The sequence below is a fragment of the Lissotriton vulgaris genome, chromosome 5 (genome assembly GCF_964263255.1).
Source record: "Lissotriton vulgaris chromosome 5, aLisVul1.2, whole genome shotgun sequence".
Lineage (NCBI taxonomy): Eukaryota > Metazoa > Chordata > Amphibia > Caudata > Salamandridae > Lissotriton > Lissotriton vulgaris.
In genome coordinates this window covers 1826433367-1826458092 of record NC_141693.1, presented here as the reverse complement: position 1 = coordinate 1826458092, position 24726 = coordinate 1826433367, and the positions used below count along the sequence as shown (strand labels likewise).

Here is a 24726-nt window from a genome sequence, read left to right as displayed (position 1 = left end):
GGGGGGCAAGAGGATCCGCCAGACTGGACAATCCATAGGAAAGTCTAGAAAGACTTTTAAGTAAAAGTGATGAGAGGGACAACAGGCAGCTGCTGTTGCATTAAAAACCCACTAGGTATGCTTAAAACTAGGGTGACTCGGCGTCCCGGTTTTTGCCAGGACGGTCCCGTTTTTCACCAGCTGTCCGGAAAGATTTCGAGAAATTTAGCTCATGTCCCGGTTTTTGGAGAGGGTCGGGGAGATGTGTTTTTTTTTTTTTTACAAAGCAGGGATAGTTAGCAGTTGTTCCAAGAAAGCAATTTAATTCACAGGGAAGCTACTGGGTTTAATAACAATGGCATCTTATGTATGTTCTTACTGCCTGTTTTGTAATTCTCTGCTGGAGAGCGCTGTCATTCTGTGCCCTTGCTTGACGTAAAAGTATAATCCTTCTACTTTTGTGAAATGGCCGGGTTTTTGCTTTAACGTTCTGGGCACCCTACTTAAAACACACGAAGCGAAGATTTGTCACATGAAAAAAAAGCATGGGGGAGGGGGCTGCCCTCTCCTCTCCACCCGCCACACATCCTCTCCTTTGTGTAAGATACCCTGGCATGAAAGGCTTTCCCAAATGAACACGGGAGGCTCTCTTGTAGCCGCATCCCACTGCCTTGAAGTTCGAATGAATTGTTACTATATTGTCACCTAGGTCCATGCACGTTTCCTGATGGTATGCCCGCAGCACCTGTGAGCTTTGGTGCCCCCCGAGGAAACACGAGTGGCACAAATAGAGCAATCAGTGTACAATCAACCCTGGCACCGTAGGCGCTCTCGCGGACAAGGAATGTGTGGTCTCTGCGGCTTGTATTTCATAGAGTCCTTTGTGCGGCTATGACGCCGAAAATACAAACAGGGGTATTAAAAGGGGCATTTCAGGCCCTGCTTCTGCAAGGGGGTTCGGCAGGTAATTAAGTGCTCAGACAGACCCCCCCCCCCCCCCCCCCAAAAAAAAAGGGGGCCGGGTTATGTCAATAACTTGTAACTGAAACTTCCAAGTTATACGGTTTAAAGATTATAGGCACTTCTTGTATATCTCGAGTCTCACACCTCCATACCTCCATCACCGAGAAGAAGTAACAACAATGTAACACAAAACGCAGGATTTTGTCTTCTTTTTATTTGCGCACCCCTTGACGCAGTTGTTCTGTACAATCTACAAACAAACACATCACATACAAAATCATGATTTTTGTCACACCTCCTGCCTCGTAGTAGTGGTCTGCCCAGAGGGGCGGTAAAACGGAAACACACCTTTATAACGCCCTCTCTAATTAACGAAACAAAATCTATAATTCAATCGTGCACAAAACACTTTACAAAATGAGGGCAGGGTGCATTGGGAAAGTCAACTGCAGCACGTCCAATTAAATAACTCGAGTTTCTCCACAGATTGTGGTTTCCAACTACAGACACAACATATAAATGAAATAGAAAGGCTGTCCAATGAATGGAAGTACAAAAATGAAGGTTCAAATGTAACAAGACAAATATATATATCGATTTCGAGAACGCACATTGTGCAAACATTTTTAAGTGCCAGTCCTGTTCTGTCTCATTCCAAAATTTTCATTTTTTTTATTTTATACAAAGCTACAGCACTTTGTGCTTTTTGTACGTGGGGGCCCCACGTCCCCTCCTTCACTCCGAGGGCTGCTTCTCGTCCTCTTCTTCTGGGCTCAGCTGCGAGGAGTTTAGGAGTTTGTTCTCTTTCTTCCACTTCATGCGCCGGTTCTGGAACCAGATCTTGATCTGCCGCTCGGACAGGCACAGGGCGTGGGCGATCTCGATGCGCCGCCGCCGGGTCAGGTACCGGTTGAAGTGGAACTCCTTCTCCAGCTCCAGCGTCTGGTAGCGGGTGTAGGTCTGGCGGCCCCGCCTTCCACTGGGCCCGAAAGCCGAACCTGGGGGGGACACAAGGCAGTTTGTGTTAAAAGTGGGGGAACAACGGCAGCGGAACCCCTCCCCAGCTGCACAAGGACAGTTCGGAAGAAAGCTTGAGCGGGTGGACTGCTAGGACAGGAAGGAGTTCGCATATCTTGCTCCTAATGGAAGCGATTTATGTATGGCGAGTGTTGTGTGGGAAGATGGCGTGTTTGTTAAGCTGTTGCACCCCAGCCCTACACAAGTAATGGAACCCTATCATGTTGGCTGAGCATACATAGGTCGGTTTTAGACGTGGCATTTATTCTTCTCTGAATGTGTGTTCTTTTATCTCGGGTGCTTTAAAATATGTTCGCGCCACTTTCTCCACCTGACCTCTGGCCATCATTCACGTTAGCATAAATCTCTACATGTTAACTACTTCTGGGTCCGTCGTGTCAGGAGCCTGGGAAGTGGTTTATGTTGTATGTTATATGCAGCGTATGCAATGCCTGTGGCCCCAAGAAAGTGACAGTCAAAAGCCCGCCACACATTCACAGTGACCCCTTCAACAACAGCCCCCCTCTCGAACTCCGGGACGTGCCCCCGCCACTCCGATCTTGGCAGCGGTTTATGTGCATTTTCAAGCCACGTTCGCACGGGGCGGGGTGCCCGTGTGACGGGATGCCCAGGTCCAGGGACTGCACATTATGGAGCTACCTTAGGGGGTCTCTTTTACACTATAGACGCAGCAATCCTAGGTGTCTCTCTTGCCCTATAGATCGCGCAGTGCTGGAAGCGGTTTCTTGTGTATGTGATTAAGACGCCTTGACAGGTCTTGCATACATACATCTCTGGCCGTGGGCGCTTCACACCTCACTCTGAACACACACCCCGGTAACAATAACAAATCGCGGCATTTAAGCAATAATGAAGAGAATCGATCTGCTGAGAGGGAACAAAATCAGCCCATGGTGCATTAACGCGCACAACAGGCACGCGCAGGACAGATGGGCTCCATTTGGATTTTAAAAGCGAACAATAATAATCTGATGGAGGACGCGCTACCTGTGTGATGGAAGAGACAGCACTTAAGCAGGCAATGGATCACCTGAAGAAAGCGCCCACAGGGGCCTTCATGGCACTCTCGGAGTTTTATTACTTCAGGCACCTCAAATGACTACATTTCAAATCTGGATTTTTATGTCTGTCTGTCTGCCAATCTTTCTATCGATCTGCTATCTATCTATCTATCTATCTATCTATCTATCTATCTATCTATCTATCTATCTACCTATCTATCTATCTATCTATCTATCTATCTGTCAATCTATCTATCTATCTATCTATCTATCTATCTATCTATCTATCGATGTATCTAGCTGCTATCTATCGATTTATATATCTATCTGCTATCTATTTAAATACCTATCTGCTTTCTATCTTTCTGCTATCTACTTTCTATATATCTGTTTTCTATCTGTCAGCTATCCGTCTATTTATGCAGCTCTCTGCTTTCTATCTATCTATTTTTTATCTATCTGCTATCTTATCTACTTTCTATCTATCTGCTTGCTATCTATCAGCTATCCATATTTATATAGCTCTCTGCTGTCTATCTATCTGCCATCTATTTATGCAGCTCTCTGCTTTCTATCTATTTATACATCTGTCTGTTTGCTATCTATCTGCTTTCTATCAGCTATCTGTCTATATATTTATCTGCTTTCTTTCTATCTGCTATTTATTTATCTCTCTATCTCTTTCTATCTATCTGCATACCTGCCTGTCTATCTGCGCATTGTAGCTATAACTTAACAAGTGCACTTTGCAGCCCACGAGCCTCGGTGATTTTCTACAGAATATGTCTGTGATAACCAGCGCGTCTGTCTGTCCATCTGTATGCAGTGAAAAATCCTCTTTTGTAGTCTACATATCGCATTAGCAAAGTATTCGTTCTGCATACGTTGTAAACATATACATGCAGTGAAATCATGGATACAGTTATATGTACATAAATGCCATCTACGTATAGTTAGCACGGGCACATAGATGAATGCATATTTGCCATTGTGCATTCTTCGCTTCATCAACGTATATGTTAATACCACTGGCAGCATGTACTAGATATGTACACGCAGGTACGTGTGCAATTGTGCACTTGTATATACTCTGCATATCTGTACAGAAACCACGTGTATTCCGGGTTTCTGCAAGTTTGTATGTTTGTCATGATGCTCCATGTAAGTCACCAACAAGCATGTTGTGCATTGCTTTTGTATATATATGTATTTGCATACTTGCATTCCTGCGTGTATATGTGTGTGCGCGGGCTTGAGGTATGCTGTGCATTATTGGCTCAGTATACATGACATCTCTCCTTGTTCAAACTGTTTATTAGTTATTACATGTGCCTATTTGACTCTGTAATGCAAAGTCTACGTTGGTATCACTCTGTCTACCTGACATACATGTGTATTGCCCGCATGTGTGGGGGTGCCGGCCTGTACGCGACTGTAGTATAATGCTATATGATGACAGTTTCATTTCAAAATGTACATGTCTAACGCGTATTTGGACCGTCATTTACAAGCTGTGTGGATATTTAGGTGTGTACATACACATGGGCGTGTCTATATACGAACACCAGACTACTTCACGTCTAAATGTGTGCTAGTACCATATGCAGTGTTTATGCATGGTGTCTGCATATACATACAGACATGTCTGTACACTGCGGTGCAGTTTGTACCCGTGTGTATACATTCGCATTGTTCTGTACAAAGCGCTTCGGCACCTAACAGAAGTAGAAAGCGCTATCAAATGTGACAGCTGTAAACATGCGGGCACACTGTGCACGGATAGGTCTGTCTGACAATCAGTGCTTCAGTATGTGCCTGCACAGAAGGGTGCTGCGCTGCTGTGAGTTCCTGCAAAGGGTGCCTGCGGTTCATTCAGAGTTTTTTAAGAGCGGCGACTATTTCAGCGCGAGGAAGGCTGAAAAGCTGCCAAGTGTCGCTAACCCCGAGCAAACAACTTCTGAAAGTGTCTGCCTTCTCTGACGCGCACTCTACCTCACCCGGGCGCCCAAACATTAGAGGCCAAGCAGGCACTGAGCAGGCAGAGACCACGCGGATACGCAGGGTGGCTGAAGCAGGCAGCAGAGAGGAGCAGGCAGAGGGCTGAACAGGCAGATAGCATACGCGAAAGAGAAGGGTGGATGAAGCATGCAGCTGATAGGACAGAAGACTGAGCAGGCAGAGTGAGCAGGGAGGGAGCCCACGCGGAGATTAGGGTGGATGAAGCAGGCAGCGAAGAGGACAAAAGCCGAGACAGGCAGCGAGGCAAGAGGGATGAGCAGGCAGAGAGTACTTGTAAGGATGGTTGAAACAGGTAGCTAAGAATACCGAAGCCTGAGCAGGCCGAGTGCATGTAATGATGGGTGAAGCAGGCAGCGGAGTGGACAGAATCTTGAGCAGGCAGAGAGTCAATGCTGAAGAGTAGGTATGAAGCAGTCAGTGGAGAGGACAGAAAACTAAGTAGGCAGTTAGAAAGGCCAGAGGACTGGGCAGGCAGAGAGCCACACGGATAAACAAGGTGGATAAAGTAGGCAGCAAGGGGGCACAGAACAATGAGCAGGCAGGGAGCCCACACAGATGAGCAGGGTGGATGAAGCAGGCAGCGGAAAGCCGGATGACTGAGCAGGCAGAGGGGCCAGAGGGCTGAGTAGGCAGAGAGCCCACGCGGAAGAAAGAGTAGGGTGATATAGCAGGCAGCATAGAGGACAGAAGGTTGAGCAGGCAGAGGGGTCAGAGGGCTGAAGAGGCAGAGTACGTGTAAGGATGCATGAAGCAGGCAGCAGAGAGGACAGAAGCCTGAGCAGGCAGAGAGGCCAGAGGGCTGATCAGGCAGAGTACATGTAAGGGTGGCTAAAGCAGGCAGCGGAGAGCACAGATGCCTGAGCAGGCAGAGGGGCCAGGGGGCTCAGCAGGCAGAGTACATGTAAGGGTGGATGAAGCAGGCAGCGGAGAGTACAGACGCCTGAGCAGGCAGAGGGGCCAGAGGGCTGAGCAGGCAGGCAGAGCACATGTAAGGGTGGATGAAGCAGGAAGCGCGAGCAGGCAGAGGGCATGAGCATGGAGCAGGCTAAGGGCTTGGCTGCAGTGTGAGCAGGCAGAGAAGAGAGCAAGGGACCACACTCACTGTTGCATGAATTCATTCTCTGCATCCAGGGGTAGACGGGCGTGGGGCACTTGTCCTCCTCCGGCTCCCCGAAGAGGCTCTTGCCCTGGGCGCAGTCCGGCTTGAAGTGCGGCGGGGGCTCGTCCAGGCTGGGCAGTGGGCAGGGGGGCTCCTTGTCCCGGTAGAAGCCGGCCGCCCCGTACTCGCAGGCAGACTGTCTGTAGGCTGCGCCGGCCGTCTGGTGGTAGTAGGCAGGGGCCGGGAAGCCCTTCTCCTGCACCCCGGCAGCCCCGTAGGTGGCCGGGAAGTGCCTGAGGGGGTCCCCATAGCCCGAGGAGGAGTAGACGGGGATCTGCCCCAGGAAGGACTCCTGCCCAGCAGGAGCAGGCAGAGACACCGGGAAGGCAGAGTTCACGAAGAAAGCGCTCATCTGGAGGACGGAGCGGTCCGTGGCTGCCTTTATGATTTGTTGTGTTTTATAGGGCAAGTGCTTTAGCTATTAGTACTTTATCGGAGATTGGGTTTTAGCTGAAGGGGGGTGGCTGCCTGCCAGTGAGGGACAGAAGGAAACAGAGCCATCTGATCAGGACGCTGACCAATAGCGAGAGCCCGAGCTTGCAAAACAGCACCCATGAGGCGAGCTGCAGGGCACCGGGGACCCCCGCATCACACCAGCAACCTTCCTTGTACACACAGCCAGAACCCCTCCTAACCAAATATGCGTCGCTGCCACAGATAAATCGACAGCTTCCAGGCTGGCCCGGGGAAGGAAGGGGCTGCGGGGGTGGCGAAGTAAATGGGCTTGTCTGGAAAGTCGTGCACTTCCCAAATAAAACCAACCCATGTGCTGTAAAATAGACCGTTCAGACGAGCTGTATTTATTTACTAGCCTCTGGTTCCTAACATACGCGTTAAAAACATAAAACCCCCAACCCCTCAAAAGCCTCAACTAGAACTGCAAATGCTTATGTTTTTCACTTTGCCTATAGGATCCCCCTTCAATATAACACACCCGCATGCATCCTTAAACATACCCGTCCATTCTCGCGCACGATTATTGTGCGGCTCGGCGGTCCTATGGCCGACATAGGTGTCCGACTTCTGCCTTTAATTATTCCGCTGAATCTATACTCGCCACTTGAGCCTTAAAAGCCGCATTGGGTTTCGGTCAAGAGCTGAGAAATGTGTTTATTGATTCACACAGAGAGCAAATGTCTCCAGGCAGGAAATAAAATGCTCTTTGTACTGCACGTTTTATTCTCCACGTGTAGACGCCAGCTGACTTGGGCTTCTAAATGTTACTTCACACTGGCCTTGGTAAAAAAGGCGAGTGAGAGAGCCGGTGTACCCCACGCCCCGGAAAAGTATTTTATTTGATGTATTTTACTGCTCTGGCTAGGCTACATTCGTTTTCCCGGCCCCGTCTTCTTTTGGGCAGCCATCTGTACTGTAGAAAGTAGACGACACTCAGGTGAAACGGCCTGCAAAATTGGATAAGCCTGCCCGATTGAACTTTCGAAGTACAAAGGCCGTGGAGTGGAAACAGTCATATTTTGCAGAGATTTATAAAGGGAGCCGGGATCCTTGCAGGAAGTCTCCCTTCACGCACCTCTGGAGGCGGTTCCCACACCCTAAAATACACGCTGGGGAGGCCTGGCAAAGTAGTAACTTGTTACTAAAAACACGGTGTTTGCTCTTAAGGAAGCAGGATGCCTGCGGAACCGCCCCTGCTCTGGGGAAACCGCGAGCCAAGCCCGAGAGCGAGGAAACGGCTGCGGCGTGGAGGAAACGGGCCCTTCTGGGCGCATTTCAGCCCCGTCTTCCTCTGACCTGCGTCGATCCGAGCCCTGCGGTCCCCTCGGAGGCCAGCGAGCGGCGGAAAGTTTCTTTCCCTCTCCGCCTCCCCAGAGTTGTACTTGTTCGCCCTCGTGAGACTCACCAGTGTGACCGTGTGAGTACCAGCGGCTCGGGGACCGTCTGTGAGCCTTTGCCGGAATCCGAGGAATGCGGGGTGGCCATCGAGAAACAAAGAACTGGCAGAGAACCCTCGAAGGAAACACATTCCCCCGTGAACCCTTCCATCGGGAATAGACTTCTCCGGACTTGGTGACCGCAGACTGGGCTACTCGGCACCCTTCGTGGCATGCCAGAGGCTAGCCAACCCAGGTGGCCCCTGCGCTGGCCGCTGCTGCGGTGAACAAGAGTGCCTTTCAGCAGGGGCCGGGGCTGTACCCAAAGCGCACTGGGCCCCGTGTACAGTAACCCCTGCTGGCCTGAACCCTGGATATTTTATTTTCGCAGCGTAGGTCGGCGCAATATATCACTGCAATTCTGATATATTCTTTCTTTTTCCAAATGCAATCCAACAATTGTTGCTTTCCATGCCTTTTTCTGCGTCAACTCTACGCCCCTTGGAATGTGTTCAGCACGTAAAATGCATTCATACGCTGTCTGCAGTATGGGGCAAAGTCAGCGAGTGAATAAGTAAAGCGGACAGGGCCTAGCTATCCTTCTTAGGTGTCACTCGGCTAAACCAAGTATTAACATTTTATATACACAAACACGGGAGTGCGCTGCTCTGTGTCACGCTCGCGGGGACTTGCGCTGACAGGAGAAAAGGCCAGGCTTTAGTCTATATTTCTGAAGACAAATGTACAACTGGGAAAGTAAACGCCCCCACCCCCTTCAGAAAGAGAGCGTTCTTGGAAACCCGACCGCTTCAAAAGTTTGTCGAGCGCCTAATTCAGTTTCCAGACAAACAAAAAATGGAACCTTTTTATCCCAAGCAGTGTGAATTCTCTACGGTGGACGGAAGTGTGAAGGCAGCGGGGAGCCTCGGCCCGGGGTACTTATTGGGGCAATAAAGTTCATCTTGAAAGCCATTCCAGGGCATGATGGACCAAAGACAAACGCCCAGCAGTGTCCCTTTGCTCCAAATGTGTGCGTTCCTGCTTTTACTATCTGCTGTCTGTGAGCGGTGTTCTATCTGTCTGCGTGTGTGCACATCTGTCACTGCTGGTCGGTTGTTTGTGTCTGTGTGTGCTTTACACACCTCTCTCACACATAACACCCTCTCTCTCTCTCTCTCTCTCTATATATATATATATATCTATATATATATATATATATATATATATATATATATATATATATATATATATATATATTTATCTGGCACACCTGTGTCTGCGTCCTTCACACCCTCTCACATACACTATTTCTCTATATATATGTGTTAAAAAATATATAATAAAAGCTGGCACTTGTTTGTTTGTGTGTGCTTCACACCCCTCTCTCTCACATACACCCCCTCTCTCTCTAATATATATCTGGCACGAACGTGTGTCTGTGTGCTTCACACCCCTCTCTCCCACATAAACTATTTCTCTCTATATATATTTACATTGTATTGTATATATATATAAAATACAATCTGGCACACCCCGGTGTCTGTGCTTGCTTCAGACCATCTCTCTCACATTCACTTTCTCTCTCTCACACTCTCCCTATATATATATATATAATAAAATCTGGCACGTATGTGTCCACCCACATTCATAAATGGGCCTGAATGTCTAAACGGATGTGCACAGGCAGACGTGTGTGTGTGCAGAGTACAGGTGTGTGTGTGTGCAGACAGGTAGGTTTTATGTGCACATACAGACATTTATTTGTGTGCCATATGCTTGTGTATGTATTAAACCTGTTTGTGCTTGTGCATGTGTAATCGTGAAGCTAAACTCTTGTGGCACGTGGGTTCGCCTGCCTCACCCTTTCTTTCACATGTTATTTGAAACTGTTCAGCAGGGCCATTTCCGATTGCCAAACATCTCCTGAAGTATGGACGCCTCCTCCGGGTAGTAAGCGCTACATAAAGTGTTTGTACAGCCTGCGCGCGCACACTCTCCATGAGTCTCTTTACAATAAATAAGGCATATATGTTCCATAAATATGAGTCAGGCTGAACAGGCTTGCAAGGACCGCCGACCACCGGTTAAGCAAGGCCCCGCCTCACATCTGCGACCACCACTTCCCAATCTCCGCACACTTCCTCTGCAGTGTACCCGACTTCAAAGAAACCTAACGAGCTGCTTTGTTTCCATCAAAGAGCCGAGCTAACGATTAACAAGTCAGGTGGACTTCAGAAAGGAGGCCACGGCTGTGTGCCGGCAGCGTGAATGCATGCAATACATTTAATAATACAAGATGCGTGTGTGTGGGTGGGGGGTGCGGGGGTGGGGGGCAGGTCTAATTTCCGAAAACAAACCTAGGTTTAAGGCAAAGAAACCACATAAGCTTAGCCTGCCTTGTTCTTGGTCACAATGGCAAATGCTTTCCCCTCTAATAAAAACGCCAAACAGAAAAAAGAAAATATATATATAACAATAGCCAATATGCTAACGTTTTTTTTTTCGGACAAGAAATTTTCACGTGGTCTTATGTGTACAATTCTCACCCTGCCCCACAGAGAACCCCAAAGAAAGAAAGAAAACACATTTCAGAAATTATCAAAAACGCCTTTGACTTTCTTTCGGCACCTAAACCCGCCCACAAAATCGAAATTTCAGACGTTTCTGAAAGCATTTTTTTTCTTTCTATTTTTAAATGCAGCCGTCTACAGTGATAACACCCAGCCCGATCTGTGTGATTCAAGTCAGACCCTCTTAAAGAGTGTTTTAACTAGCATTCAAGGTAATTATGCACAAAAGGCCGTTCTGAAAAGCAAAACTGCATCTAGGGTCAGGACTCGGAGTCTGTGCCGAAAGAATTCTGTTTAAATGACACTCAGTCTAACAGAACCCAACAGTGAATCCATGACCAGTAGATGGCAGCAAACAGCTTGTTTTCGCGTGTGTCCTTGAAGTGCTATCGGAAAGGGGAAGAGACCATGAATATACACTATGCTTTTTTAAAATTAACAATAAACATTCTAATTTTACAAAATAATCTCCGTAATTAGTGCACTATGTCCGATTTATAAACGAAAAACATTGAAGGCTATTTTCTTTCTTACCAGAAGGATGTGTTCAGTCCTCTCCGAGTCAGAAGGGGTAACAAAGGTAACCCAAGTCTCTCTAAACGATATCTTCCAAGCAAGTGGAAATGTGTTTTTCCCCCTCATATGCTCAGACACGCACCCTGAGTACCTGCGCAGGGACCTTTGGAAAAAAAAACTTGGCTAGGTTTGTGACGTCAAGCAGCAGTCACACGCACAGGCGCCACAATTGTGTTGTGAATCAATCAACACACCAACATACCCTGCTGACCAACCAGGAATTATACAAACTGTACATTAAAGCGTTCTGTCATTTCGGCGCTATTTCAAATATTTTATTCAGATTGTATTCAGTTGTGCACACGTCTGGCGTTCAGTGTGGGCACTTTTATTATTTTTAAACGATACCCTTTTTGGGCAAGTCTAGAGGGCATGCGTTAATAATTCTGTGACTTTTGATGGGTTTGCCTATTAAGACTTACAACAAATTGTTCCTAAAACACGGGATAGCATTTTCGTCCCTGCTGTATTCATTGGGTAGGGGAGAAACCCCAGCAAGGTTTCACGTTCTCGAAAGAGCCGCCAGTCTAATGGCGCCCTGCAGACCTAGGAGCAAACACGCGAAGCGACATGCCACACACAGCAACACACCACATACAGCGACACATGTATGCCTCCTCCTGAAATAACGCCGACCTCTCTCTCGTTCTGTATTACAGCACCTCCTTCCAGCGACCACTGCGAAGAACCCGGGGCCGACGGCGCGGCTGGTCCGAGGGACCTCATGAAAAGAGACAGCCCACACACCTGGCAAGCACCCCCGCAGGGAAGGATCACACATGCCGAATTTACAAAGATATCTATATATAAAACGGCCGTGAATTCCACATGTAAAATACTATTATTTTGCTGTAAAATCAAACTATTTCTGGATAGAGAAATCTTCATTATTTCGTTGAGTCTGGAAAACAGGCATCTGTTTCATCACAGTTTATATGTAACGCATGATTTTGCATATTCTAGATAGATATATGTGAACAATACATGTAAATCAAATAATGCGCATCTACTCTTAGCATTTCTATTCACGAGAATCTATTTCCGAATACAAGTGTACGCACCTCCATGTGCGCATCATACATATGTATGTATACGTCATATTTTGCCATTCTAGAAATAAAATTGAATTGGAAATAAATCGAATGTTGTTTTCTTACCTTTCTTTTCCAGGTTCACGAAAGCGGAAAAACGGAAAAATAACAGTAAAAGAGCGATTTGGCTCGCCTAAAAGTGACAGATATTGTCCCAACCTGGTCTCCGTCGCACGCCCGTCTCCACTCGCGAGGGGCTCCTGGCAATTCTGTCATTTGAATGGAAAATGGAGCGCCTTCCCTTCGCCTGAGCAATGTGACCGCGGCTGGCGGAGCCTCGACGGTCACCCCGCGCGGCTGCCGGAATCCCACGCCCGGCCCGGGAGGGGAGGGGAGCGGCAGCGGGCAGCATCCTTCCGGGGTGAGCGCCCCGTCCATGCCCCGTGTCAAACCTGGGAAGGGGAGAGCCCTGAAGGAGGACACTGCTCCCTCCGACCCCAGGTGCTGTGGCCAAAAGACTGCTGCAGTTTGCCCACATGGGAAATCATAAAAAGTTCATGATCACGGCTACCCGTCCACATGACCGGCCCTGGCCAATCCCAGCTCGCAGCCACTCATAAACTTCTATCACAAAGTTGTAAATTTTCATAAAACAACAAGGAATTTATTGCATTTCTTCATGGCTGCCTCAGCAGCAGCTTTTTCTCCGCCGCCATCTTCCCTTCTTTTTAAAAACTGAAAAAAACTGCATTGGAGAGGCATGAAAAGCCAGTTTGGGGGCCTTTGTGCACACCTTGCCTGGTTTCGAAATCAAGATAGATGTGTCGAGCCTGCTTCCTCAGTGTCTTTTCCTTAGTTCTTTCATATAGTCGTGTACGACATGGAGTACGGCAGAATTTATAAATGGATAGTTTAGAGCGAAAATGTTTACATTTTCCTTGGGAACCTACCACTTTAAACCTCAATCAAGAAGTACTGATTTCTTGTTTTATTTTACATCCATAGGTATTTGCAAACTAAATTCCTATTTATTTAGGGTCTCGATTACTATTATATGGTATTTTGATTATTCTTTCTTAAAAATAAACTGCAGGAGAAAGTATTGGCGCTTTAAGGGGGTCTGCGAAATAGTGGTACGTCCCACAATGGAAACGGGGTACTGCGTCTCGAATATTCTGGAACAAAATGGCGCAGTGCCGCCCTCCTCAATATGGGTCTTTTAAAGACGCAGTTTTTGTGCCTTATTTACCTCAGCTTGGCACCAATGCGAGAGACGTTTCTTTCGTTGTTAGCCCCTCCAAAGGTATATGGTCAAAGATGTCAATATCGCATGTAAACCCACGCCGAGAATCCCCTACCATGAAAGTGCGATGGTTCCAGCTCAGCCCTGCTTCAGAACATGTGGAGGAATACTGGACACATAAAAACAAGAGCCCGTCTGCAGGCCGAGCGGGGTTTGCGTGTTGACTAGAAGTTAGGGGAGTCTCGGCGGCCTTTGCAAAGATGCATATTTGGCTACTGTCGCCAGTCCACATTTGACAGACTTGGCCTCTGTCCACTGCGTAATTTGAAAAGTTAGGTTTGTTTGCTGCTTTCGACTGAGCTGCACACGAAGCTTTGCCATTTTAATAATCGATTTGAACAAAATAGACTTCCGGAAATATGGACAACAATCTCAATGCCACTGTAACATTTAGTTATAAAGCCAGCATCAGCTGAATGCTGCCCTACAGTGAAAACCTAAATGTGAATAAAATAGCTCAGTGCAGGGGAATAACTGTTCTAGTGCGTGTGGAAATATGCCGTATTTTCAAAGGTATAAACATTAATATTGCTCTAAAATAATATATCATTATAGGTAGATAATAGGCTGAAAGAGGGTTTATATTTTGGGTATATAAATATGTACATATATATATCTATATATATATATCTATCTATCTATCTATATATATATATATATATATATATATATATATATATATATATATATATATATACCCTCACGCATATATATGTGTGTGTGTGTATGGATATATAGATTTACCACAGGGTGAGTGCTGCAACAAAAACACTGCTTAAGCGCAGAATCAGGGGCGTGGACCAACTTGTTTTGTCAGCATTATTTTCTTTTCTTTTTACAAGTCAAGACGCGTTTCGGCCGTCCAAGCGGCCTTGATTACCTCCATATAGATATGACGAAAAACTCCTCCCAAAATTCTTTTTTTTTTTTAAAGAAAGAGCGCGGACCACTGAGGCTAGTCAGCTACAATTTTTATTGGTTTTCCTTCGGAAGCGCAGCAGCAGCCATATCTATATATATAGATAGATAGATATAAATACACACATATATGTGTGTGTATGGATACATAGATTTACCACAGGGTGAAAGAGGGTTTATATATGTGTGTGTGCATATATATATATAATATATATACACACACACACATACTATATGTATATGAATGGATAGATATATTTAACACAGGATGAAAGAGGGTTTATATTTTTGGTATATATATATATATATACATACACACGTGTGTGCATATACACATATATATGTATGTATATGGATAGATATATTTAACAAAGGATGAAAGAGGGTTTATATTTTTGGCCTATATATATATATATGTTTATTTATATATATATATATACACGTGTGTGTGTGTGCGTGCATACAGGCACACCCATATATATATATATATATATATATATATATATGTATGTGTATGGGTAGATATATTTAACACAGGATGAAGGAGGGTTTATATTTTTGGCCTATATATCTCGATGTATACATATATATATATATATATATATATATATATATATATATATATATATATATATATATATATATATATATACGTGTGTGTGCATATATATATATATATGTGTGTGTGTGTATGGATAGATAGATTTAACACAGGATGAACGAGTTTATATTTTTTGCTCTATATATTTATATGTATACTCACACACACACATATATATATGTGTGTGTATAGATATATAGATTTAACACAGGGTGAAACAGGGTTTAAATGTTTGCTCTATATATATTTATATATGTACTCGCACACACACACACACACACACACACATATATATATATATATATATATATATATATATATATATATGTGTGTGTGTGTGTGTGTGTGTGTGCGAGTACATATATAAATATATATAGAGCAAACATTTAAACCCTCACACACACACATATATATATATGTATATGTATATATATATATATATATATATGTGTGTGTGTGTGTGTGTGTGTGTGGATAGATAGCTTTACCACAGGGTGAAATGGAATTATATATGCGTGAGGGTATATATATATATAGATATATATATATACACACACACACAATGTAATGATGTAAAGAGCATCATTTTCCTATAGATTTACAGCAGGGTAAAAAAGGGTTTATATTTTGACCCATGCATTTATACATTACACATACACACAACGTTATGAGTATAATTTGTACATAGATGAGATTTATATATACGCACATATATAATCTATATAAACACAATGTGCATACTTTATTACTCACTTTATTTGTAAATAGCATTTGGAAATTTCTGGTTACTTTTTAATTACTTTAAAGCAATTGAAGAAAATAATATCGTATTAGCCTGGAATCTAGGGCTTTAGACCTTGGTATTGATGTACATTATTAAAAAGTAAGCTACAAAAACTTTGAATTTTCAAGTAATGCCCACGGGACTAAGGCTGACAATCTATTTCTTGGCGTATTGAGTGCACTTTGAAAGCGTTTATATTCTAGGAATGAAGGAATCTGGCTGGAGTCGAGCATCTCTTCAATGTGTTCATGTCCATAAACAAGACTGACCCACGTGTTGAGATATTTCGTTTCGTTTTATTGGGAATTATATTCACAGATGTCGACACCGCACAAGGACTCGAAGTAAATGCAATGAACACAATGAAAAAGCAGAAGCTACATTAAATAAGTGTACAGCTCGATATACACAGTCTTTTTTTGCAACAAAATGCATACATTTACGGAATTATACACACTACAGTGGACGAGCGCTTTGCTAATACATTTTCAAAATTGTACACAGCATACAAGCAGGGAAAACATGAGATGCGCGAGCAAGAATGTATAGAATTCACATATGTACATTCAAACTTTCCTTATTTTTTCTAAGTTACACTTTAATTCTCTTCATATATTTTACATCACGTTTTCTCTAGCGGCCACACACAACACCAATTACAAACGGGAATTATTTTACAAATACTAACCAAGGAACAACATAGAAAAACGTTCTATTTTCAGTTTGTATTTAGTCACATGTAGGCAGGTAGCTTTGTAATCCACTCTATTGTACAAAAGGGTTGACTCTAAATCATAGGTAGTATATTTTATTTCAGTGTAAGGAGAGGGAGAGGGACTCGAGGTCTTTTTGTAGGGGCTGGGGGTATTTTTCGGGGTTCCTGTGTTCCTCAGTCTTCCTCGTCCTCTTCGCCCTCGGGTTTCTCCGGGTTGCTCGAGGTTCCCGGCGTCTTATTCTCCTTCTTCCACTTCATGCGCCGGTTCTGGAACCAGATCTTGATCTGCCGCTCGGACAGGCACAGGGCGTGGGCGATCTCGATGCGCCGCCGCCGGGTCAGGTACCGGTTGTAGTGGAACTCTTTCTCCAGCTCCAGCGTCTGGTAGCGGGTGTAGGTCTGGCGGCCTCGTTTCCGGTCTGTCCCTGCAACAAACAGCAAATGTAGGGGGCGTTTAGAAACAACACGAAAAGTGCGACCAAGTACCCCATCCCTGCTTGTTTGAAATATACCCACAATCTGATAACGCTAAACCCAATTACCTATAGCGAGGGATGTGTAATATATTTACATATTTAGGGTCAATTAAGAAGTTTTAAAATATAATTAATTAATAGGACAACACAAAAACATGTTTAAAGATAGAACGCCAGCGAGGCCTTTTAGCATTTTTTTAATTTAAACATGCTATATTATCGTTGTTGTTATTACATTAAATACCGCCCTATCCTGTCGCTGTTAACATTTTTACAGTCCGACATTTTGCTAAAAACGAGAAAGTTGCCCCTCGGCAGGCATAGTATCTGATTTCCTACTTTATTGTAAGCATTTCTATTTGCCTACGTGCAATATATATCACAGACTCATGTTCCCTAGTCGGTGTTTCCGTGGCCTCGTATGCTAGTTTATTTGCCCCTCTGCGGAGTTCTTTAGGGTGTCTTCGAGCTTTGCCCCTACAATCCTCCTGGGAGCGGCACCCCTATGGCTGGTTGTTCTGTTGTGGGACACTTCCTGCTCCTCGTCACTAAACGTGCTATACATCCCCTTCACCTCTCCTGTGTCTGGTGCGTTTGTTGGCGCATTACTAGTAAGGGTGTGTAACGGGGGCACCATTTATCAGCTCTGCACCCGCCGACCGTGGGCTCGGGCTCTGGTGAGGGCATTAACGCGGCTGCAATTCTATGGGCATTTCCCCTTTTGCCAATAAAACAACAGGCTCTCTCCTACAAGGGCAGGGAGTTAATTAAGGGTATACTGCTAGAAACCCCAAAAGAACAAACCTATAACAACGTGGGAATTAGGAATTTGCTTTTAAGCGATGTATATTTACGCCTGGATTGAACATCATAGGTAGGAAGTCATGGAAAACATACATTGACCATTACACTTCCGGTGCAAATCAACTGCGTGTAATACGGGAAAATGTAAGTACAGTAAGTACTTCTTCCGAGTTCTGCCCCACATATGATCGTTGTACTGGACACGGGGTTGTCGGTAAAACAGGGCCCGCTGGGCGAGCAGCGAAAAAGGTGCTAGAGGCAGAAGTATTTCGAATAGGTGCCGGCTTTATACCATTTCATTCGGGTGCTAAAGAGAGGACTGAAGATTGCGAACATAACAGCGGATATCTTCACTCTTATCAAGCCTACAATATCCGTAGACCGGCCTTTGAACTCTGGATGTGTGCAACCAACTATGCCCTCGTGTGCTCGCGACGTTCAGGAGCTGTATAAACATGTCTGTTCTGTGCAGTGCGTGGACACACGGGCTCTTATGCTGGGAGAGCTTGTTCCAAATGTATTAATACAAATGCAAACATCTCCATATTTTCTATTTCACAGGACGCGAATCGGAATGTGGTTATTTACTATATGAAATGTTGGGTGTTACCGCTGTGAGCTTGTTTTTTAATGTTGCGCCATTAAACATGAATGTGGGCCCTCATAAAGGCCGAACCTTCCGCTGAACAAGGTCCTTCTCAGGCCCTCACTTCTGAGGCAAATAAAGGAAATTAAATCTCAACTTGCCGACTCTTCCTCCGGTAACGCTCTGCGCCAATGATGCGTGAGTGCGCATGGAGATTGCGCTGGGCTGGAAATCACTGTGCCGGGGGCATTTCTGCGCGAGGCTTTTCCTGCAATTTAGGAATACAATTTAAAAAAAACCTGGAAGTCACTGGTCTGAAACCCACTGCATTAATGAGTACAGAAGTGAACAACAATTTTGCCAGCGAAATGCAGGGTGGGAAGTTCGTTCTTTTCAAGGTTGTTCTTGAAACATGTTGACTCTGGCCACCAAGTTATTGTTCCTTGTTACTGGGACTGACAAAAAAAAACACAGGGACATTGAAATCTAGACGTTTTTTGAGGGAACACATTTTGAGTGGGGTGTGACTGCAAACTCCAGGCCAGTTCTCAGTTCAAAGGGGGGCGGGGGGTCGTGGAATGCGAGCTTGTAAAACCCACCCACGCCATAAAGCACTTTGGAGCCTAGAAGAAAACGTCCCCAACTGTTAGCTGCAAGGCCAGGCGGACTCGGCCAGGGCCTGGTCTCTGCAGCCTGTGGGCTCGGGCACCACAAATCACCCAGCAAACTCCACCGCGGCCCTGTCTGCACTGGATTCCGCGTGTTTGCACCAAATCAACAGGCATCCTGCTTACTTCCCACACCACCAAACCCCGGGCAGAGCGAGCTTAATTTAATAACGGGAACAAAGGCGGACAGGAAGCGTTTACAACCAGAAGCCTCTGCACTTGAATAAATCAGCTTCGAAAAGCAATATACACGGGCCGATGACACCCATGCTCTGGAAGAGGTACGTATGTTCCAGTGTGGTGGTGGCTACATGTGAACAGGCCGCCGCCCAAAGAAAAGACTGCGTGCATTAACGTGTGCACACATAACGGCATGTATGTGTACAGTCTGCAACTTTTTACTTGTGACCGACATGTACGGCCTCTAAAGCATCTGGTAAGGTATGTGTGACAACGCCATACTCACAGGCATAGGAAATACCCAGGCCTCGATAGATGTAGTATACCTCGACGTCACATGTATACAGCGACCCATTTATAATAAACAGTAAAGGTACTTTGCACACAGCTGGACTTTCTGCAGAAACACGGGGGTGGGTAGCTTCAGCCCTCGAGTTTTGGGGACTTAGATGGCACTTGGTGAGCTGAAACGTTCTTGTTATGGGATGGGGTCACACTCATGAACCCAAACAAGAGGCAGGGTGCCCTTAACCCCAACATTGGCGAGTTGCAAAATATATCCCAAATGCAGCCCCCCACATGGACGACGGCTGTAATATGAAGGTATCGCGACAAGAGCCGATATATCTCGTGAATAGCACGTGTCAGAAATGTACATATTCAGAACCTGGAGCTCGGTAGACAATTGGACAGTGGCGGAAAGCAGATAAGAAATATAATTTCTTCTTGGCTCTTAGTCAACTAGTTGGGCATGGCTCTTGCGTAAAACGACCCTGGGGTCACTGCCGAGGGTGGGACCCCGTCGTATTTTCTGTCCTATTGCTTGAGGTTGCTTTTTAGAAATCTGCCCCTCTCCTGCCATTGCTGGGTGCAAGGGGGGTGGGCCTGTTCCTTTATCAAGAGACATTCCCCTCCCCCAGACCCTGAATCCCCTCGCACAGATGTCGTAATTCCAGGGGAAATAAAAATGCCCCTGTCCTATTAGCAAACATCGCTGAATAGACTTGCAAAACGTTACGCTTGGCAAACAGCCTCTTCTGGAATAAATTCTCACTCACAATAAATATTTCCCCCTGAAATGAAATAATAAACTTGCTAATATTGTAAACCCATTGGCTATTATTTTGCCTCACTGTCTTTCCGGGAAGACGAACGGCTGCTGGGATAACGGCAGCAGTGCTAATAAATATTTCATTCTGCGCGGGCTGGCTTTACGGGGGTCTCCGTGCGAGAAGAGAGACTGCTCTTGTGGGGGAAGAGGAGGCGGACGAGACCCCTCCCCCCGTTGGACACCCCTGGCATAGCTGCTTCCTGGCTCACCCCTCTCGGGCAACAGTCCGGCCCTCTGGGGACGGGGTGTCTGGCTACTGCCTGCTTCCCCAAGCTGCCCAGTTCCCGCTCTTGGAGGCTTCGAAGTGCCAGGCTGAGAAAGGTCTCTTGCTGTGTCTGTCTGCCCACTGTTTCGGGCCACAGTAGATTTGAATAGACCCGATGCATCTCACCAGGCGGGCACATGTGCAGAGCTGTCTCTGCCTCCTACCAAGAGGGCACCCGAGCCGATCTGTCTATGCGTCCCAGCGCTGTCTCTCTAACAAGAGGGACCCTGGGCAAAGCTGTCTCTGCCTCCCACCAAGAGGTGCCCTAGGCAGAGTTGTCTCTGCATCCAACAAGAGGCGCCCTATGCAGAGCTGTCTCTGCCTCCCACCAAGATATGCCCTAGGCAGAGTTGTCTCTGCATCCAACAAGAGGCGCCCTATGCAGAGCTGTCTCTGCCTCCAACAAGAGGGGCCCTTGGCAGAGTTGTCTCTGCATCACAAGATGGGCCCTAGGCAGAGCTGTCTCTGCATCGCAAGAGGTGCCCATGGCAGAGCTGTCTCTGCATCGCAAGAGGTGCCCATGGCAGAGCTGTCTCTGCATCGCAAGAGGTGCCCTAGGCAGAGCTGTCTCTGCAGCCCAACAAGATAGGCACAGCTGTCTCAGGAAGAGCTGTCTCTGCAGCACAAGAGGGGGCCTAGACAGAGCTGTCTTTGCATCGCAAGAGGTGCCTTAGGCAGAGCTGTCTCTGCCTCCCAACAAGAGGGCCTCCAGGCAGAGCTATCTCTCTGCATGGCTAGAGGTACCTTAGGCAGAGCTGTCTCTGCCTCCCAACACGATGTGCCCTAGGCAAAGCTGTCTCTGTGAGGTGCCCTAGGCAGAGCTGTCTGAGGGCACGGCACCTGAGCAGAGCTGTCTCAGCCTCCCACCAAGAGGGCACCTGAGCAGAGCTGTCTCTGCCTCTGTCTCTCACCAAGAGGGCACCTGAGCAGAGCTGTCATTGCCTCCCACCAAGAGGGGCACTGAGAATCAGGAGGTCACCTCTCGGCGTCTATAAATGTCTCCAGTTCCAATCTCCAGTACCCCCACGCCCTCTCAGCTTCAGGAGGTACCTCACCCAAATATGCCCCAAGGGACTGTCTCCACCCATCTTATTCAGCGCCCCACTTTCAGGGGTGTCGGTGCCCTCCATACTAGCTCGTGTCCAATAAGGCGTCCATTGTCGGAGATGCCACACACAGCTACCACACTGCGATGCTAGAGGTGCCCTGGGCAGCTCTCGGGAATCGGTGGTGCCTTGATGCAGCCTTTGTCTTCTAGGTGTGCCACAAACCTCTCGACTTAAGCCTGTGTGTGGCCGGCATTGCATGGATTTTTTAGTGTTCCCGTCCAGCCTGTCAGCTCTTTGCTTCCGATGCCTTGCACTAGTATCCTATCCTGCACTAATCCTCCTGTCTGCTCTGTGCACTCTGGATCAGTGGCATGTCTGCTAAAGATGCCCAGCACTAGCAGCCCTCGACCAGAAGAACTAGACGCCCTGTCTGCTGAGGATGACCAACGCTAGCAGCCTTCTACCAGAAGTACTAGAAGCCCTGTCTGCTAAGGATGGCCCAGCACTAGCAGCCCTCGCCCAGAAGTACTAACCGCACTGTCTGCTAAGGATGCCCAGCACTAGCAGCTCTCTCCCAGAAGTACTAACCGCAATGTCTACTAAGGATGCCCAGCACTAGCAGCCCTCTCCCAAAAGTACTAACCGCACTGTCTACTAAGGATGCCCAGCACTAGCAGCCCTCTCCCAGAAGTACTAACCGCACTGTCTACTAAGGATGCCCAGCACTAGCAGCTCTCTCCCAGAAGTACTAACCACAATGTCTACTAAGGATGCCCAGCACTAGCAGCCCTCTCCCAGAAGTACTAGAAGGCCTGTCTACTGAGGATGCTCAGCTCTAGCAGCCTTCTACCAGAGGTACTAGAAGGACTGTCTACTGAAGATGCTCAGCGCTAGCAGCCCTCGTCCAGAAGTACTAGAAGCCCTGTCGGCTAAGGATGCTCAGCGCGAGCAGCCTTCCCCCAGAAGTACTAGAAGGCCTGTCTGCTGAAGATGCTCAGCGTTAGCAGCCTTCTTCCAGAAGTAGTAGACGTCCTGTCTGCTGAGGATGCTCAGGGTTTGCAGCCTTCTCCCAGAAGTACTAGAAGCCCTGTCTGCTAAGGATGTCCCGCACTAGCAGCCCTCTCCCAGAGGTACTAGAAGGCCTGTCTACCGAGGATGCTCAGGGCGAGCAGCCTTCTACCAGAGGTCCGAGACGCCCTGTCTGCTGAGGATGCTTAGCGCTAACAGCCCTCATCCAGAAGTACTAGAAGCCCTGTCTACTGAGGATGCTCAGCGCCAGCAGCCTTCTCCCAGCCCTGTCTGCTGAGGATGCTCAGCGTTAGCAGCCTTCTCCCAAAAGTACTAGACGCCCTGTCTGCTGAGGATGTTCAGCGCCTGCAGCCCTCTCCTAGAAGCCACTTCGGCTAAGGATGCTCCACACTAGTATCCGTGTACTAGGGTGCCCTATTGCTAGGGACCCAGTAGACTTTCCTGTCTGGATGCTATGTCCCTGTAGTCCTGCCTGCTGAGGTACGCTTTCTACTATGCTTGCTAAGGTTGCTGTACACTCGATAACCTGCTCTGGGTGCTGTGCACTAGTAGCCGTGTACGTGTACGACGCGCTGCACTAGTTGCTCTACCTGGACTTCGACTGTACAGTGTAGCCCTGCCTGCTGAGGATGCTCTACACTAGTAGCCTTGCCTGCTCGGGATGTAGCGCACGAGTTGTCTGTCCTTCCTGCTGAGGATGCTTTGCACTAGTAGTCTTGTCTGTTGGAGATGCCCTGCACATTTAGCCCTAACTGCTGGGGACTCTATAAACTGGTAGCCCTGGCTGCTGAGGAATCTGCACCAGTCCTGTCTGCTACAGGCATCCTCTGATGGCCGCGCTGCACCAGCAGGGACACTGGTGCTGCACTTATTTCCGTGTGCGCCGGCGGACATTCGCCCTGCCTGGCAGCGAGTCGCCATGTCTGCTAGCGAGGCACCGCGCTCGGGGCTACTTTCCTCCGTCTTCTAAAGTTGTTTTGCGCCCGTCGCCGCTGCCGTGCGCTCGCCTCCCTGAGAAGCAGCTGCTTGAAAGCGCTCCGTGAGCTAGACTTGCGCGCTGCCCTGGGGCGGGCGGCTAGAACTAAGACCCCTGGGCGCCAGCACAGACCCCCGAGCCCTGCCCGCTGCCCCCAGCCCCCTCACCTGTGCTCCTCATCCAGGGGTAGATGCGCAGGCTGCTGTCTCCCTGCAGCTCCTGCTCCCGGCTCGGGTGCTCCTTGCCGCCGCCGCCCTGCTTGGAGGGGTCGCCCGCCGGGCACATCATGGGCAGGTTCTGCTCGAAGGGCGAGCAGTGCATGTTGAAGGACGCCGCCTCCAGGCCGTAGCCGGCAGGGTAGAGCCCCGGGGCGCTCGAGGGGTGCAGGCTGTTCCCATTGCTGTAGAGTCCCGAGATGGAAGCGCCGTACGGGGCCGCCCCGGAGGAGCCCGGCGCATAAGCCCCCGGCCGCTGGGGGCTGGAGGCGAAGGCGCAAGAAGTTTGCTCGGGGAAGACCCCGGACGGGAAGACGGACCCGGCAGCCTGGTATTTGGAGAACAGGGCATTGGCATAATACAGTGAACTCATAATCCGGCCGGGTGATTTGTGGGCCGGGACGTGTTAGTGTCGGTTTTACGAGGTACCGTGATATATTACGGAATTAAGAGTCCAGATTTACACCAAAAAGGACCCCCTTTTTCCTCCCGGACCATGTGACTCAGGGGCACGTGCCCGGCCCGGGTCCAATCAGGGCTCAGCTTCCCACTGCTCCTGTAATGTGGAAAACATGGTGCCAAAAAATCATCAAGGACTCTACCCGAGCCCGGGGGATTAAGGAGGGTGGGGTCTGGGAGCCTGGGGGGTCGATAAGAAGGTGAGATCGGCTCCCAGACCCCTGCGATGGGACCCCGTCCTGAGGAGGGCACTGAGCCGGAGCAGACGCCCGGCCCCACCCCAGTCCTCCTTCCATTTAAATCTCTCTTTATTTCGCTATCGATCGTGCCTGAGATTTCTTCCTGCCTGCCACACAATTTCGCCGCCGGTGCCATTCGTTGTGGAGGGGCACGGTTCGTCATTTCCACCCTCGTATCCC

At 47.6% G+C, this 24726-nt stretch overlaps 3 protein-coding genes across 5 annotated transcripts in view; all 3 read right to left on the bottom strand.

Annotated features, from left to right (window-relative positions):
- HOXB3 (homeobox B3) overlaps window positions 1–12669 on the bottom strand; it is a 69452-nt gene extending 56783 nt beyond the window's left edge. The window contains exons 1-2 of one of the 3 annotated variants that reach the window (XM_086924254.1): window positions 12295–12669; window positions 11096–11240 (exon numbers count right to left, since the gene is read on the bottom strand). The gene's annotated coding sequence lies outside the window, so the exon portion shown is untranslated. The remainder of the gene's footprint in view (window positions 1–11095; window positions 11241–12294) is intronic. The other 2 variants (XM_086924253.1, XM_086924255.1) reach the window with 2 other exon arrangements.
- Window positions 1137–8371, bottom strand: HOXB6 (homeobox B6). Its single transcript, XM_086924264.1, has 2 exons — window positions 6103–8371; window positions 1137–1940 (listed from the first exon to the last, which is right to left on the bottom strand). The coding sequence occupies exons 1-2, from the start codon at window positions 6509–6511 to the stop codon at window positions 1678–1680; spliced, it is 672 nt and encodes a 223-aa protein (XP_086780390.1). The 5' UTR covers window positions 6512–8371; the 3' UTR covers window positions 1137–1677.
- Window positions 12670–16050: 3381 nt separating the features above from the next.
- Window positions 16051–24335, bottom strand: HOXB7 (homeobox B7). The gene is made up of 2 exons (XM_086924251.1): window positions 23801–24335; window positions 16051–16914 (listed from the first exon to the last, which is right to left on the bottom strand). Exons 1-2 carry the CDS (start codon window positions 24219–24221, stop codon window positions 16664–16666), a joined length of 672 nt encoding a protein of 223 aa, XP_086780377.1. The 5' UTR covers window positions 24222–24335; the 3' UTR covers window positions 16051–16663.
- Window positions 24336–24726: the final 391 nt, after the last annotated feature.